This window comes from Bactrocera dorsalis, chromosome 4, assembly GCF_023373825.1.
Source record: "Bactrocera dorsalis isolate Fly_Bdor chromosome 4, ASM2337382v1, whole genome shotgun sequence".
Lineage (NCBI taxonomy): Eukaryota > Metazoa > Arthropoda > Insecta > Diptera > Tephritidae > Bactrocera > Bactrocera dorsalis.
The window spans coordinates 4,933,649-4,953,299 of NC_064306.1; the positions used below are offsets into that span (position 1 = coordinate 4,933,649).

The following is a 19,651-nucleotide window of genomic DNA, read 5'->3' on the forward strand; positions in this document are numbered from 1 at the left end:
AAATATCCTACATAATTTTGTTTACCTCACTAAGAGCTACTCACAGTTCCATTAGTCGTTTTGCCCTAATTCCGCTCAAACTTGGAGATAATCTAAGGTTTCGGTCCGTAGATTAACAAAAGACTGTTCTCAAAGAATGCAGAAATGACTTTATCAGGGACTTTTAAGGCATATGACTTCTGTTTTTAAAGAATGTGTAATGTCTTTATCAAGGTCTTGCACTAAAAATTAACACCATAACCTTAAAAGCCATAAGATTTCCGTGTAAACCAAGCTGTTCCAAACACAATTGACAACCGATTTCCATGACAGTCGATTTAACGTTATCGAAACGAACCTGGATGACAAATGACAACCCAATTCTACGACAGTCGGGTTTACGTAATCGAACAGAACCCGGATACCCGGCCAAGGATTGTGTACTCGGCAACAGTCAAGCACAGTCGGGTAACCGGAACGGACTCACATGTATACTTGGCCAAGGATTGTGAACTGACCCACTAAATATGTGTCTAAAATTATGAAACCCCCTACCCATTATTAAAGCATTTCTATGTATTTCTGCCTTTGGCACCCCACACTTTATCACTTCAAAGGGACTTAAGCAACGGCTGCGCTAAGATATTTTCAAAATTAATTTAAAAGAATTTATGATTAGCTTTACTGACGCCAAAAGTAGCAAAAGCTACGCGTCGCCTCGGTGATACCCACACCTCATACCATCACAAATCTAAGCAGATAATAACATGTCAAATGATGGTACGAAGTGTGACAATTTAGATTCAATGTTATCGAAAACACAACGAACATTTTAATACCAACTTGTCAGAGTAGTTTAGAGAACATGTCAAATTAGTGGAATTGACACGCAAGAAAGAAACTTAAATTGTTGCCATGATATGATAAATCAGGAATTCCATGAATCTTATTTATGTCCCGCGCTTTTAGCAGTGATTAGGCGAAAATTCAGTGAAATGAGTCGGGTTTTTGTCTCTTTGCAATTCTAGAGCTGAGTAAGAATAAGCACGATCTTGATATTTAAAGAAAATTCTCTAGAATGGCATAAAGCCTTGTCTTCGTAAGTTACTAAGCTTTCACTGTTGCTGTCAATAAAAAATATCAAACAAAAATTTTCGAAATTCTCACAAAAGAACTGTTAAAACCCTACGAAATCCATCGTCGAAAATTTCCGGAGTGCCGAATCGAAGAAACAACTCACTAAGCAAATCTAATAGCGGTAGAATAGAAAGGCGTTTATCGCCAAAAGCAAAAATTTTCAAAGAGCTTTCTGCTTCTTACTATATAATATTTAAATACACCAACCAAACTTACGCTTTCTCCTTAGCAACTTCGTCAATAGCATTTTCAAAAACTAATCCGCTAGCTTACTGTATTACTGTTTTGATAAATACGCTGATTTGAAATAAATACCGCTATGCCCATCAATTATCAGCCTGTTCGAACACTTACACACATATTTATTAGAGCTTAATTATTACCCTTTATGTTATATATTCATTATTAAAATGTAATTTGTCAAAATATTTGCATTGTTGATATTATAAATATTAACTTATTTTCGTAGGAGTAAAATATTGGCAACGAAAATAGCGAACACAATCAGCTGATGTTGCATTTTATATTTAATAAAACTGTTTAATTGCCGTTAATAGTAAAGTACAAGCGTTGAAATAATCGATTAATTATCTTTTCATGATTATTAGGCAAAATCTATCGAATTGAAATTTTACAATTTTTAAGAAGATATTTTTCGCAATTTAACATTGCAGTTATTGGTCAAATCAAGGCTACAGTCTCTGAACATGTTGTTCAGATCGGACCACTATCGGCCCATTTATGTAGTTGCCATGCAAACTGACCGATGAAAATCAAAATAAAGAATAAAGATCCGTTCACTTTTATGTTATCTATGTATGCAGCCGATTTTTTTTAAATTTAAATTTTTTTTAGTTTTTTTTTTATTAAAAATCCAAAATCAAAATAAATTAATTTACTATTTATAAACAATTTTGAGAAATAATTGTGCCGCATTCTCTCTCCGCCGTTTCGATTTTTATGACATTTAGTATTTACATAAATACAACATAGCAGATATTAGTATTTACTACTTCATTTGGTAGCCACTCTCATTGATACTTCCTCTTTACTGGCTTATAAAAAGTATTTATGCATCCTCGGCTCAATTGTTATGCAAGCAGCGTTTTTATTTATGCCTTTCCCAAACCGAGTTAACGCCCCGACGAAGGTCACGCTTTCGGCACTATGCCAAATGCCAACGTCATAATAAAATTTGTCACTAACTAATATATGTACATATGTATATTGTGGTGGTGGGGGGTTTTGAGATTTTTAAGCCCAAAATCACCAACAAACCTACATGCAAACACATAAACTAACAAAAAATTGCCTGCTTTGCTACAAATACATACGTGTTTGTAACATTGTGCATGTAAACACTCTATTGTTGTTCAAGCATTAATAATCGATCGATTATTTTCATATATGTGCGTTATCGACTCATACTCACCTGCGCTTACAAGGCATGCTGTCAAATTTGAATAGCAAAAGAAGCGCAAAAGCCAATGCAAATCCTGCGTACAAAGCGTCGGCATTTAAACTGCAAGCCTTAGCGTATGCAAATATGAATTACATACAGGTTTATTTGTAAACAATCAATCATATTTTGTGTATGCATGTGTGCATGTGTTTGCTTTGTGTTGTTCATTACTATTATAATATATGATTTGGCGTTGAACTTGATTTTACGGACTTTGCGGGTGACAACAATTTGTTTTTACTTAATATGTCGTTGTTGTTGCTATTGCACAGTCTATACAGTTGGCCGCGTGCTGCATTTAAATTTACGAATAACATAAATTTTGTGCACTACTAATTAAGTGCCATAGCCATGCACGTGAGAGACAAGTGTTTGTGTAGTATTTTGTATCGAAAGTACTGCGAGTAAAATATGTATATCAGATTGTATGCGCACATATTAAAAAATAAATAAATAAAACTTAAAATGTATAACAAACAAAGTTGAATTACATGTGTAATTGCGTCAATACAAGTATGTACCTGTAATCAAATTGCATTGCACAAGTTATGATATCAGCGTCGTTTGCCGCCAACAGCTTAGCTGTTGATCAAGCAGCCGGGCTAGTAGGCTTGTAGGCAGGCGCGGCGTGCCATATACATATGTACATAGGTTAGACCAACGCAAACTGGGGCAATCTTATCGAAGTTTACGCTAAATTGACACTCGAAATGTGTGCAAAACGATTAAGTGTGAGTTGATTTGTGCTAAATTGTGATTTATGCGCATTGCCAGCTAGAGAATGGGTCAGCGCATGGTCAACGTAAATGTTATAGCATGTATGCCGTAACGCGCCATAATAGGATAGGCCGGTTCTTAACATTATTTTTTAACTTTAAAGGGCAACCAGCTCTGTAGTAGAGTTAGTTGAAACAATATTAAACAAACTACAAAGTGATAAATATAAATCACATTAGTATGATTTTAAATTATTTTTGTACAAACAACATTTTTTAACTCAAAAATAGTAAAATAAAAGTATATTAAGTTTGGCGTGAAGTTTGTAATACCCAGAAAGAAATGTTGGAAGCTCTATAAAATTGAGTTTCCCATAAAGCTTAAACATAATTGATCAGCGTAATAAGCTGAGTCGATTTAGCTATGTGCTGCTGTCTCCCCGTTGTCTGCATATATGCCAACTAGTCTCTTAGTCTTTGAGATATCGATCTAAAATCTTGCACACGTTCTATCTTAACCAAGAAACTGCTTATTTGACGGAATCGCTGATATTGGATCACTATAGCATATAGCTATCATACAAACTGACCGATTAAAATCAAGATAAGGATCTTTTTTATACTTTTATGTGAAAAAAATTCATCTGTGAAGGGTATTATAGCTTCGGTGCTGCCGATTTCTTGTTCCATTCAAAAAGTCTAAAGTGAAAACACAACTTATATATAATTTTTCTTTAAGCGTCAACCTTGAGTTATTAAAACCACGTATAACAGTAGTAAATAGTACTTACAATAATTAAAATAACTGTATCATTAACTACCGTACATTGACCTGCCCGAAGCATTGATAAGCTGTCGTTGCATATCGCTTGTGTTGTAAACCGATTGATTAATGCGATGCGGTAACTAGGAAATATATGTATGCATACAAAAACGTCTACTTGCAAGAATATTTAAAAATTGTAAAAAAAAGTATGTAGAAAGGCGACCATGAAATTTATTAATATCAAATTTTCTTTGTTCAGCAAATATGATGCAAGGAAAGCATGAGTTTTATTGCGGTATTGTCGGGCAGTTAACTTTATTTTGAAACGTTGAATTGATGCAAATATCTCTTCCCTAGCTTTTTGGAAGGTGGGGCTACTAAATGATTGAAAATAGCAGAGCTCTTACATTCGCTGACACTGTGTATAAATTTGTTAAATAGTGGCGAATTTTTTTTGTAGCGTTCGAGACCTTTCGTTCACTTTTAGGCCCAAACATTCTTTGGATTTTTTTCTTTGGTCGAAAATAACATATTGACCATACAGACTCCACGCTTGTGCATAGGTATTTTTCTAGTAAGCGCCTCTATTAGTAATGTTATACCGTATGTATGTATGTATGTGGTCCATTTTTCATCAACTTATATACGCAAAGTCTTCGTGAAGCTTTGTTCGAGCTTTGTCTTAAATTGGAGAGTTCCATAATTTTTGTTCTGTTTAATGACACGTTTTTGTGGCGAGGGACGCAGACATCTGCCTTGGGTATATAAATTTCCTTCTAATGTGTTATTGTTGAAAATGATTGAATTATTTAATTTCAGTAAATTTAACTGAAATCCTCTATCTCTTCGCTGGTAAATGGGACTCAAAGAAAATTAAATATTTAGGCACAGCATAATTGGTCAATTAAAAATGTTTATTTAGTTTTTTCATTATTTATTTTAGTGGGATGGTAGAAATATTAATTTCCAAGCACAAACATATAATTATCTGCTGTATAACTAATTTTACTATTTACTATTAGAGCAGCTGACACTTATTAATCTATCGATAACAATAGATTTTCACAGTGAACGATCCTTACGTCTGCTTATGATGGCGAGCGGTCGTAATTTATGTATTATATATGTACATAATTATGTACGTATGTACATATGTGAATAATATATTTTATAACTTCTTAATAAAATTTCTATAATTTTAATATCTTGAAAATACATACATATGCAAGAATATATTTTAATAAAATTTCCACTATGTCTTATAGGCGTGTTTTTTATATCTTGTAGATAAAATAATAGATACACCTCCTTTAAAAATCATAAAACACGAAAATCGACAAGACAACGCCTTTTTTAAATTTTCCATACCATTTACGTATCTTATTAATCTTAAATAAATATTTAAATATTTATTTATTTTTCAATTTCTTACGAAAAGGTGTGGATTATGTCGGAAAGTTTTCTGTTGAGCCCAAAAAATACAATAAATTCATATATTTTTTTATATATATAGTAAAAATGACGTCACATTGCGCCATCGCTACCACAATTTAACGAACACTTGTTAATTATTTAATGACAATTTATACCAAAAATAATTGTCTGCTGCTTTGTTTAAGTTAAAAATATTTTATATTGTTTTATAATTAATTTAATTGACACTTTCGAAATTCGCCAGTTACAGTTTACCACATGTGGGTGTTTTAAATTTACATTCATATTCAAAACATGATTTATTGCATGTCTCAGGGTATTTAGTACCCTATAATCGATAGTTCGATAATTTTATGCTAAAAACAAATGCACGCTGTTTTTATTGCAAACACGTGGTTGAGTTTTGAAATGGTCTTGGTGGGGTGTTTCTAAAGGAAAAATTGTAGATTGAAAGTCTCGATCGATTAAAATTAAGATTAAGGTCGTCGTATACCCTTTTATGGTATAAGAAATTCAGCTGTGAGGGTATTAAAGCTTCAATGCAGACGAAGTTGAAGCGGTTTCTTGTTTTTGCTATCACAATAATAAATTTCCAATTGGAAGTGTGACATTTGTCGTACTTAGAAATTTTTGCTGCAGTGTGCATTGATACTAATTACTTTTTGTATTTCTAATATGTAGAAAAGTATTTATGTGCATCTTTCTATTCTTAAAGATTATTGGAAAAATTTGCAATAAGGCATGTAAAAGCTGATCATTTTTGTTTATAAAAATAATTCACTGCAGTGCTACCGGTATTTTGTAATTTTATTTGATGTCATAGCTTTTCTGCGAAAAAATCACGATCAATGAGCTTATTTACGTTTATCCATTATTTACAAGACGTTTCATTTGTTGTTGTTTTTTGGCATTTTTTTTAACTGCTAATCATTTTCATTATGCCAAGCGAAAATGTGACAATTTGCGGAATTCACACGAAAATTTCGGTAGCTATGTGTATGTTTGCATGTTTGTTGTCGTAAACGTAAATATGCAGAAGTGTCTAGTTGACACAACAAAAATGTCATAAGAATAATGCAAATATCGTTGAATATCATAATTGAATGAGGAAATATAAGCAGGTGAAAAAATGTATACACTTTTGATTATTTTCCGACAAAAAAGTGGAACACCTGTTGGCTGTTTTGTTTTTGGTAAAGAAAGAGTTAAAAAAATAAATGTGTTTTGATTAAAAAATTTAAATTATCTATATTTGTAAACTATTTTCTGCACTTCCCGTTGGTAAGAAAAAAACCGTTGTAATCTGAAATGTGCACTTCCTTTGCCACTCTAATTTAGCGTAGTGTCGTTGAAAACGCCGCTAATAAAAACAACTTAGCGCTGATCACGTATAGAAATACCCGCAAATATGCATTGACACTTGTGCATACAAACACATACAAGCGCACTTACATATGTTCATGCATATGTATATTCATACAAACATGCGCTTTTCTCGTTAACGTGTTTGTTTTGTTTACAAAGTTGTCGAAGTTGTCAACTGACGCCACTGAGATTTCATTTTTCACTTCTTTTTCAAGAAATTTGCAACAAAAACAAAAAAAAAGCAGTCGCAGTTACTAATTTTTGAACGTAAGTCGCTAAAAATGTATCGGGTCGTTGCGGTGTGAGGGGAATTACCGTACGTTATTTTGTCAAATAAATGTCAATCAACCGCTAATAAGCGGTGGAGCTGTCGATATGTGCCAAGAAAGCGGGGAAAATCACGCCTTATTGCATATCTAAACGAGGGACACTCGATAAATACGTAGAAAATAATAGAAATAATAATATAAAATTATTGCATTTGATTTATAGCCATTCTAATGCCACGTTTCTTCTTTATTGGCGTAGACTTCGTTTACGCGGTTATAGTCGAGTTTACAATAGCGCGCCAGTCGTTCTTCCTTTTCGCTGTTTGACGCCAATTAGAGATTCTAAGCAAAGCCAGGTCCTTCTCCAGGTCTTCCTTTTCCTCTGCTTTCCCCAGCGCGTACTGCGTCGAATAATTTCAGAGCTGGAGTGTTTTCATCCATTCAGATCTAGACAGCGTAGCCGTTGTCTCTTAATTCGTTGGACTATGTCAGTATCGTCGGTCGTACAATAAATCTTTGGCAGAACCTTGCTCTTTAAAACTCGTCACGGCGACTCATCAGATGTTGTCATCGTCCATGCCTCTGCACCAAGTAGCAGGACGGGAATATTGAGCGACTTATAAAGTTTGGTTTTTGTTCGTCAAGAGAGGACTTTACTTCTTAGTTGCCTACTCAGTCTGAACGAGCACCTGTTGGCAAGAGTTATTCTGCGTTGGATTTCGACGTTGCTGCTGGTGCTTAGGCTGGTTCCAAGATAAACGAAATTGTCTACGACTTCGAAGTTATGACTGCCAACAGTGACGTGAGAGCCAAGTCGCGAGCGCGACAATTGTTTGTTTGATGACTTCTTCTTACCCTCGTTCGCTGCCAGACCCATTTGCTTCGCTTCCTTATCCATAGAGGAGAAAGCAAAACTACACTGAGAACGCATATCAATATCATCGGCTTACGCAGCACTCTTGTAAAAGATTGTTCCATCGGCCCCCACCGCTTTGTTGTTTTTCAGACGTAATGTAATAGTTAAATACTGCAAAACTGAAAATTTGTTAGAAACATTTCAAGAAATTGATAACAGGAACTACACATTTTTTTGATAAGTACTTAATTTCTTCAAGAGTTATGAATGGCATTGCTTTATAAACAATCTAAGTTGGAAACCGATAAATTCTATAGAAATGATAAAAATATACTCTTATTACTGCACAAAAAAATCATATAAAAATTACGAAAATAACATTTGTTATTGCAACTGCAATTTCTCGCCTATCTAGAGTGTCATTCATGCATTTTGTTTCAAAAAAATAAAATTTCAAAGATTTAAAAAAATATACTCAATTTTATTTACACTACACTTTTATAAATTCACGCTATCGCACACCGAAATTTTCCTCCCATCAATGTTGTTTTCCTTAATTCAATGATTAACGTCAACGTCATCGCTCATTTATTTATACATACTATTATTTATTGCTTACAAGTGCGTACATACATACATATAGTATATGATATGGATATACATTACTTAAGTGTGCTTTTTATCATCCGCTAAGCGCTTCATAATATCGTATAAATGCGAGCACGAGTTTAACAGTGTCATTACTTTATCGTTAGTCGATGCGAATGCTTGTGATACTCGTGTGCTATCGATAATTAAGTGATAAGTGTGAGCCTTTAAGACTTTTAGCGGCTACTACTTGTTGGCTTGCGAGCTTATTTTGAAATGAAGCGCTTATCTCGAAAAATATTACCTATGTATGTATGTAATGTTATGTATTTATGAGATGAGTACTCATTACTTGCTCAACAATGATGGCTAGAAAGTTATGTAATTGTAATCGTTGCGATAACATTATTGCCAATTGGTCTAACCTTCCTGGATTCAGTAAGACACTCCAAAGAATTTCGAAAGCAAGCTAGTAGAAGCAATAAGTCGAAAAAAATCCACCTTAAAAGCTCAAAACGTGCACTTCAAAGAGCTATCAGAAGTATGCAAGTTACGGAAATTTCATTGGCGGCCCCCGTTTTCGAGTACGTGAACATTCCGACGCTGCTTAAAACTTATAAAATATACTATTCTATCTATCCTTTTAACGGTTAAGGCAATAAGACTACATGAGATTTCTGGATTCAGTAAGGCACTTCAGAGAAGTCAATTTAACTCTCGAAAGCCATAACTTGGCACTAAGTTGTTGAGTAATTAAAAGCTCAACACGCGCACTTCAAAGAGCTTTCCATTGAAGCTACCTGACCAGCGGCTATGAAAATTAAGTTCTTATCGGCGATCCATTTTTGAGTCCGCGAACGTTCCGTAGCTGCTTAAAACTTATATAATATCCCACATATCGGTGCAGGCCATAAGTAAAAGCAGAGCTCGATCTAAAAACCTTCACAGGTCTAAAGATCTAAAACGAACCAATTAGGCTTCTTTGTTTTTACTCAAATTTAAGTCTAATGATTTTTCCATCCGACTTCTTACTCCTCTTGTCTCGATTATCTCCGATCGGGAACGTGTTTGGTATCCGTTGTTTCTTTGCGCTGGAACTTTGGACATCGTGTGAGCTTAGAATGCCTAGTTCGGGACGCAGGAGGTTCACGGAACTACTCGCACTCAACAAGATTCATCTTGTCGCAATCTTCTTACTTTTTTCAAGTCCTTACTGGCCGTTGTTCCAATAGGCACCAGGGAAGGCTGAAAATTTTTTCCGATTTAAAAAAAAAGCGGGACAGTTAGTAACTGTTAAAGTTGTATGGGCGAAGATGAGGTGGAAACACCCAGACACTTTTCTCCATCGTCCAGCTTTTGCAAGACTGAGGTTGAAACATCGCTGCAGCCATATCTTCGGAGAATCTGGGGAAGTAGCATAAATTGATATCCGCCGCTTCAATAATACTTAAGAGTATTTAGATAGCACAATAGACATAATAGTTCTCAGATGCCCAAGTGGGATCTGTTTTTAGCTCGACTTTTTAACTTAACCTAACCTAACCTCCTTCGCCTCCTCTACTGATTATGACATCTTTGGAGTTTAACGACGAGAAAATCTTAGTTTAGAGTTCGCGAAACCTGGCTTATCCAATAGATCATAGATTTGGTAACCCCATTCGTAGGATGTCCAGTTCTTTGTAACTGTTTGCAATCCGGTATGATTTATGCACTATTTTGAGCTGTCTTTCTATTGTTTCTAAAACATAAAAATGTCTCCTTATCAGGAAGTTCGGTACGTCTCAGTCAAAAGCAAGTTTCTTGATAGCTTCTAATTAGGTCGTAGATATAATAAGTGATAATAAACCGTAAAATTATGTCTATAAACCGTCACGTCTAATTCATAAAACCCTATATTTGCTCAAATTTTCTTTGACTCCATCAAGTTCCTGTAATTAATCAATTCTACAAACCAATCACTTATGTTATAAACAATCAATACAACAACAGCAATAACGTAACGCGTGAAAACACGCTTCCACACATAAATCACGGACTTGTATACCCCTATCTGCGCCGAAATATTCCATACCAATAAATCATAGCAAAACGTATTCTTCTCAAGTAATCTTTATTTTGTTCGAGATATCAGTAACCAGGTTATAAAAAAGCAATTAACTACTTTAATAATTGGTTAATTACTTGAATTCTAATCTGCCGCCAGGTGAGGCATACACTGGCCGCCAAAAGTATAGCAACAATGTAATTACGCTAAGTTGAACAAGAAGCAGCGGAAGAAGAAGTAAAGCAGATTGTCTGTGCGGACATTAGTACTATATATGATTATTTATGTAAGGTTTTACGCGTGTTTTTTTTTGAGCAAAGATAAAGTTTAGGGTCTTGGACTGTATTTTCCCGTTAACTATCATTAAAGTGTCAGATTTTTAGTACAAATTTCTTAAATCGATGAGTTCTGAGAACGTAAATTTAAATTTTCATTGAGATTAGTGGATGGGAATCAACATATAGTAAGCAAAATACTTTTGAAAGGGAGGGACGTGATTTTGCACCGATTTTCTGTTCCGGAAAAAGTTCTGACCCGGCTTTTAACTCTTCCACTTTTCCAAAAAACTTCTTTTGGCTTCGTTTGGTTCCACTGAATATCGGCTTATAGACACGCCCCATAACAGTCATTTGCAACGAATTTAAAGTTACTCTCCGTCGTACAACTCCTTTCTGAACACCTTTTTGTACACCTTATGAACGCGGAAGCGTATTTGTCTTGCACAATCTGCCTAGAAATACGGCTATGCTAGGAATGGCAAAGAGAACTTTTTACTCTCGTTTTTCTTTTTCTATCTTTCTCTCCTGGAAAAAACACGTGACTTATACACGTGTATTGCATGTTTTTCCAACTCATTTAATGTAATCAAATTTAAGTGTTTAATATGCTGTTATATAAGTACATACATATATAATATTTTATACGCCAATAAACAAGAAGAAGATATATGACATAAATATGTATGGACATACATACAAGTACTTGTATATATGAACATTTGTACTTCTCAAATTACGTCTTAGATTAAAGTGGTACTTTCGAGTACTGGAAAGAGCAATACGCCTTTAGTTTTCTAGGGGAACACATCTTACGTTGTTGGCAGGTGTGACGTAGTATCTTTATATTGCCGTAAGTTGGTAAAAAAAAGATATACAACAACAAAAACATAAGTTGATTAAAACAAAATTCCACATATCGTTGAGGTCATTCCAATTAAATAAGGAATTTTATTATATTTTGAATTTCTTATCACCAAACCAGCCAGAAGGCATGAGAATATGTATAATAACAAATAGTAAATATTGTATCTAACGCCTACGTAGCAAAATAAAAATTTGTTTCGGAAAAAACAAAGAAAAACAATCGCGCGACTTAAGGCACCAAATAAATGACTACAGTCTCTCTCTGTTCACGTAAGCTTTATGTAGAGAAAATCTCCGAAATTTGGTAGTACTCTCATATTTGCAATATGCATTGATAAATCAGCTGTTATCTCGGCAAAAATTATTTTGTTTTAATATCAAAAATTATATAGCATGTAAAATTAATATAAATATATACTATATATCTTATGTATATATTTTAGAAATATTTAATCAACGTTATACACTTCAATTCGGCACATGTCGCTACGATATTTGGAGTTTTCGATTTCTATTAGCTATGTAATAACTGTTGTTTTGGTGACATATGCACATTTGACTACACTTAGAAAAATTTTTACTATCAGCAAATGTTAATATTAAATTTTTTTCTTATTAAAGAACATAATAACATCTTAGTAAAGCATATGCATTATTATGCTTGAAAGTGTTATTAACAAGTTAGTCTGATTATAACCATAATTATTTAATGTTACCTCTAAACTATGCTTTAGGCTAACACGGCGTATGAGTAACCTTTTGGTATACTTGAATGGGTTTAGTGCCTATGTACATACATTTTTATTTAATAATTCTGAGGTATTTGTATGTATATACAGCTTATAATGTGAATAATGAAGAAATTTATACATTTTATAATTTTTGTAAAAAAAAAAATTAGCAAAAAAATGAAAAGTTTCCAAAAATATGAAATATTGTGTAGTTAGCTGTGTCCTGTCATAAATAATTTAACAATTTTCATAAAGTTTTAACAATTATTTTTTGTTTTTAATTTAAGTATTTACTTCACTTTAATTAAAAAAAATAAAAATTAATTTTTTTTGTTATTTTTATAATAAAAAAATAAAAACTTTGCCAAGAACGTTCATATGTACAAAGAGCATATACATACAAACATACGTACATATATTTATTTTTATTGATTTATTTACAATTTTTATTAATATAATCAATAATTTAGTATACTTAAACTGCTCCCTCTATCACACTATTATCTTTAGGTTATCTAACTGTTTGCTCAATACTTATCGATTTTTTATCTCCACTATTGAATATAACTATTGCAAATTCTTGTTTTTAAAATGAAACTTATCATTATTTACTAATAATGACCACTAAACATTATAAATTTAATAATGAACCTCGAACTGGGCCGCCATAAAATAGATTTCGCCATGCAGCGCAATTTTTCGCTGCGTGTACATGTTCCAACTACTTTCCAAGTAACTCTAATCTATTTCTCGTTATATTTTGCCAATAAAAATACACACCCGTCTTAGATACGCGAATGTAAACATTCTTGACACACACACAAGTAACTACATTCATGAGCATAGATATGTACGTCATCATCATTATGGTATTTATACAAAATATGCGAGATTTGCAGATTCGATAACGTCGCATCTCTACATTTTGTAATTAATAAATAATTATATGGCATTCAATTAGCCAGAAAAAAAGTTTAGCAAAAATAAAACAACGCGGTTTATGCTTATGGCAGCTGGCGTAGGCGCATCGTAGTGTAGCAGCGCGCAGGTGCTTGGCCGTAAGGCACTGATAATGCGCTCACCCACTTCAGGCAATACTTAAGCACTTACTACAATGGAGTATTTGGAATGTTTTGTTACTATTTACTATTTTCTTTGATTTTATTTCTCTTGATATAATTTCTTATATCTACGCTGCCTTTGAATACGCTTTTATAAGCGACAGAGTCAGCAGTTTGCGCGTAATATTCCTCGCGGCATGTGCATATTGCGTCGCTCAAAAGCGGTTCTAGCGCTAAATTGCAAATTAAAAATTTGAGCGAAATATAAGTTGTTTGGGAGTTCAATAAAAATAAATTTAAAAATAACAAACTAGAAAAAATTTAAATAAAAAAATCGAAAACGCCGTCATCACCTTCAAATGATTTACCGCATATTTAAGTGAACCATAAATTTCAAATGTGCATTATTTGAATTGTTTTTGTTGTGCTTCTATTGTTTTTGCTTTGTCTTCAACAAACGCCGAAAAATCGCTGCATCAATATGTATTGCTTGATGTTTGCCAAACTTTTGCGCGCATTTCCACGTGGTAAAGTGCTTTGCGGAGGCGAGCGCAAACGGCCGCAGGATTGTGTCAGCAGAGTTATGTCGCCGCGACGCTGGATATTATTGCTCATCTTTTACATAGCGTACTTGATGTTCGGTGCCAGCATCTACTATCACATAGAGCATGGCATCGAGAAACAAAAACGTGCGACGGAACTGCGCGAACGTATTGAAATAAATGGTGAGTACGAAATTTAATATAGTAAATTTTGTGAAATCCCGAAATTTCGGGATTGGCTAAGTTTGATTTCGGGATCTCGAAGATATATATGTGTGCCGTAAATTACGAAATTAAATGTAGTAAATTTTCGCGAAATCCCGAAATTTCGGGATTGACTAAGTTTGATTTCGGGATCTCGAAGATATATATTTGTGCCGTAAATTACGAAATTAAATGTAGTAAATTTTCGCGAAATCCCGAAATTTCGGGATTAACTAAGTTTGATTTCGGGATCTCGAAGATATGTATATATTTGTGCCGTAAATTACGAAATTAAATTTAGTAAATTTTTGCGAAATCCCGAAATTTCGGGATTGCCTTGATATACATTTTATGCGCGAATTCGCACATTTTTGCAATAATGACTGTTGCTTAGTCAAGGATTCGGCAAACAACTCAAGTAAAAAAATGCAAAAGTGAATAAATTTGCGCATGAGTCAAACCGAGGGCGTTTGCTATAGCAATTTACACTGCATTTTAAAGCATATACGTCACAATTGTTTTATTAATTGATTTTTTTTTTTGTTAAAAAGTTAATTTTTAGAAATTTGCACAAATAAAATATCCATCTCCGCCTAATTTGCATTACAACCGTAAAAATGTTGTTTGCTGTTCGTGCCCGATTTGCTATGCTTCTTGAAATTCGTTAACACTTCGGCAGGTGATTTTTATAATAATTATTAATAAACTAAATGCTGCTGCTGGAATGTGGCTTTTGTTTATTTATCGATGCTTCGATACACGTCAACTCATATGCACATCACTGTCTCAGTCTCACGAGCGCGCACTTTGTGTAAATATAAAAATCCAATTTATTAGCGTTTATTTCGTCAGGCGTTAATTTCTTGTGTAAAGTAACTATAAAAGTTGTCTAATTTGTTTAAGCAAATCAGTGCAGACTATTAGCCGAATAGATTTGCTTTTTTTGTGGGAGTAAACTTTTCACACAAGGCTTTTAATTGGCCAACGAAAAGAGAAATTTAGAAAAAAAATAGTTTTGAGATATTTTTAATCACGGCTGACGTATTGTATTTGGGGTTGCTTCATCAAAAGTGTTAAAAAATAAATTACGCATCTCTAAAAAGGCAAGGGGCTCAACCCCCTTTGCAAGCATGAAGAATACTGCTAATTTCGATTAGCATGATCTCGGATCATTTAATATTGGTTAAGAAATACATCCTTCACTGAAGAACTGTACAAAATCAATGTCCCTCTTGATCTATCATTCTCTAAGAAGGAGTATTATCGAAGATCTTAGATCCCCATTTAATCAAGAGCAGAAGCTCAATATTTCTTTTCAATCAGTCCCCATTACAGTCGGGTTTACGTAACCGTAAAGGACTCAGATCTTTATCCGGCCAAGGACCGGACGACAGTCGGGTCTACACAACCCAAACGGAGCCGCATTTTTATTCGGCCAAGATCTGTCATCTTCTCCAAAATATTTCAGAGATGTATTCTACCGATGCAACACATTTCTTTTTTTGGGAAGCTTGCCTAAGCCTTTTTGACAGCTCGTTTACCCTGACATTACTAGAGCTATAGCAAGTAATATCTCAACGTTCAACAAATCTATTGAAAGTTCTGAAAACTATCGACACCAAACTGCACCCACCGACCCACAAACTCATCAATGCGCGCTCAAATACAAACGAAATCGTTGAAAACATTGACATCGAACTTGAAATTATTGCCTCTAACCCCCATTTACGTAGTTGGTATTGTTGTAGGTTAGTTGTAAACCACACTCACACGTACCGTGCATAAAACGATATGCAAATTCAGGCTGAACGACCAACGACCAATGACCAGCGCAACTGCAAACTCAGCTATTTCGGTAATGTATCGTCGTAAAAGCGCTTCCGTAAACGAACTTTACCGCTCGCGCACGAATTAATTTGTATGTGAAACACACCTACGATCGGAATTTTTTTCTTCAAATTTTTCTTTTGTCTCGTTTAGTTGATTGAAATTTAGCTGTGCGACTAAAGTAGACAACGTAAATTAAGCAAAATGCTCAATGAACCGCATAAAAGTGACGATTCGAAGCTGCTGAGTAGCCGCGCAGCCGACTTATGAGCACGAGGCGTTGTAATATCACATGCTTAGTGGTGATAGGTGGGCGTACGCGGTAGCTGCTACTCACCGGCTTACAAAGCTTGTATTTGTATGTGTATATTTGGCGCGGAAGTATTATATATCTTCATTGTTGGCTCGTGTGTCCAGCTACAAGTGCTTCGTGTGCGCTTTCAAATGAATAAATTGCGGCACTCAAAGGAAATCTCTGCTCAAAATCAAAATCGCTCAGCTCGGCTTGGTATTGTTTTGTGCTAAATAACTATGTAATATGCCTCTAACCATTACAGTCTTTTTGTTTTGTCTGCTTGTCGTATATTCCATTGTAGTTACCGCCGCCATTTCGTGTGATGTCACTGATTGATGGTTTTCGGAAGTAACGGCGTTTAAAGTTTCACGGCTATGCGCTGACACAGTGATAGTGAAAATAGCAATAAAAAAAACCTAAAAACAAATTGTAGCACATGTTTTGCTGTAATCGATTTAAATTGTTATCGATATATTGGCTGTGCCTTTGAATGCAAGTAACGCTTTCAGTTTTATTCTTTTCACTTTCGTCGCCTATTTTTATGCATGATCGCATTTTCCGCATACATAATTTGTACTATTATACAAACTGATAGCGAATATCAGTGAATCAGTGATTTTTACAAATTTATTTTAATTAATTAATTTCGTTTAAATGGCGCATTTTGTATGGCAGCTGGGTCTTATGTAATTATAGTTGTGCATTTGTACTTACACATGTGTTTTATATATAAACATATACATATATACACAAGTTAACCGCTCAATTTGCTCATATTTACTCGCAGTGTGACGCTCCTATTTTACTTTAAGTACATTTTATTGACATTTACAATGACTTAATGACATTTTATTTATTTAATTTCCTTTGCTTTTGTTGATTTAGTAGTTGTTTCACTGTTCGACATTAAGATTAGGTATTTGTATCACTTATCAGTTACAATTCGCGAATGCAGTCAAAATAAAATGCTTCGCTGGCAAATAAACAGCGTACTACTGAGTACTGTATAGATACAAATTGATGTAAATATGTTTGCAAGCAAATAAGTGACAAGAAAAACGTTAGCTTCGACTGCACCGAAGCTATGAAACCCTTCAAAGCTGCATTTCTTATAGCTCAATAGAGTATAAAAAGATCTTTTTCTTTTGATCGGACCTTGCTGTTTCGCTATACCATCTTTATCTCAGGAAGTCATATCTAAGCAAGGTTTTCTCGTTGAAACTGCCAAAAAACATGAGAACGATCCATACAATACATAAACTGAGTACAACCCGACATTAAGCATGTCTACGAACTTGTAAAGCTCAGCTGAAGGAATTCATTCCTACATAACTGATTGTAGCTTTTGCTGGCTATAAGACCTCAGAACTATTAGACCTTAGAGTGCCAGTTGCATGTCTTAAAATTATTTATCTGACTGCCTTTTCTAACTTAGCTTGGTGAAAATTAGCCCTGAAGATCAGAAATACTCCAACTTTACAATACTCATATACATAACCTTTGCCAAACTTTGGCTTCACTTGTTTATTAGTGTCGCCCGAGAAATTTATGCGGGGTTTCCAATGTCAAAGTATTAATGCAAGCAATTAATATTTTGAGGCACATTTTTTGATTAATAAACACATGCAACGCTGTTGAATAGCGCTTCTCAGAGGTCATAACGGTTAGGACAATTTCCTAATTAAATACGCCCCATTACCTTTGTGACATGTTTTTCTGCTTCCGCTTGTGTATGTAAATGCTCCAAAGAAAAGAAATATTGCAATTTTCAAATCATTTATACAGTCATAAACGCCTACAATTTTCTTAATTTACACACAATTCCTGGCAATTCCTACAAAGCAAAGAAAAAGTAGATTACAAGAAAATATAATGTTAATAACTGAAAATTGCTACTAATTTAAGCAAAACGCTTAACTTATGCAAACAAACAGCCTGGACAAAGCGACAACAAATCAAAGTGTTGTATTTTGACTATGGCGAACAGCTGTTCGAATGTCAGTGGTTGTCAAGTGGCTGCCAAATGCAATTTGTAGCACAAATAAAGCAACTGAGCGACAATAAGCAATCATCCAGACGCCGATTAGGTGCAAGTATATTGCACTACTAAGTCACTTGCGTTATTATGATTATTGCTTTAAATTGTTGTAAATCTCAAGCTGTGCATGTTTACATGGCTGTTGCCAGTATGTTTGCATCTATGATGTCTATAAGTATATTTATGAGAGGCTGCAGTGCATTCACGTTCTCTAACTAAGAATTGACGCTCGGCTTTTGTCGAAAGTTGAGCGAGAACACACTAAAGAAGTGGAAAATTATTAATGGTGGCTTTTTAAAGTCAATTTTCTGCCATACAATGTACCAGAAGAAGAATAATACAATCAGAACCAAATTTACATGAAATTATTTAGTTCGAAATCAAAAATAATTTAATGAATTTGATTATTTCATTTGTGACGTATTTGACATTACTTAAGTAAGGTTGGAATAGAGTTTATTGTAAAAATCGAACAATAACATGCCGAAACGTGCGTAATTAAGTCCTTTGAGACATTTTCGGAAAGTGATATGGTTCATTCCAGCGCACTGTACACTATAATGAAAACTCTTTTGTTTTCGGAGTAATTCCGAATTTGTTTTTTGGTCAGAATTGCAGCCTTTTATATATTTCGACTCTTTTTTATTTTCGGAGTAACTCCGAATTTAATAGATTCGCAAATTAAAGTATTTTTTTATTGTTATAATGGAGCAAAAGTGTCCAAATATTTTTTTTTGAATTTTCGGACTAAGTTCGAAACTCCCTAATATATTATAGAATTGAAGTTTTTGATATTCTAATAAGAGAAGTTTGAAAATAGTTCAAAATTACCGAAGTGAGTTCAAAATTACCGAAAAGATTCCACAATTGAAGATTTTGCTGTTGAAAGAAGATATTTTCTGACTGCGTCCGAAGATGCCTACTGGTTTTTACAACTGAAGTACTTAGTGTTGTAAAAGAAGAAAAAGTATTAAAGTAGTTTTTTCAGTTTTCGTAGCGAGTCCGAAATTGTCAAAAGGATTATATAATTGAAGTCTTTTTTGTGGCAATTGAATAAAAATTATTAAAACAGCTTTTTGAGTTTTCGGAGTTAGTGCAAATTGGCATAATAGATTAGTAAATTGAATTTTTTGCCATTATAATAGAAGAGAAAGTTTCACAATAGCCTTCACAATTTTCGGAGTTAGTCCGAAAT

General features: G+C 34.0%; 1 protein-coding gene across 3 annotated transcripts in view; it reads left to right on the forward strand.

The window, feature by feature from the left end:
• Positions 1–19,651, forward strand: part of LOC105232080 (open rectifier potassium channel protein 1) — a 30,993-nt gene that overhangs the window by 4,383 nt on the left and 6,959 nt on the right. Inside the window, exon 2 of one of the 3 annotated variants that reach the window (XM_011213681.4) lies at positions 14,084–14,275. The exons of 1 other annotated variant lie outside the window; for it this stretch is intronic. In XM_011213681.4, coding sequence (XP_011211983.2) covers positions 14,134–14,275 — 142 coding nt within the window. In that variant the 5' untranslated portion in view covers positions 14,084–14,133. Of the gene's footprint in view, positions 1–13,705; positions 14,276–19,651 lie in introns of those variants that run through there. One more of the 3 variants, XM_029552744.2, reaches the window with a different exon arrangement.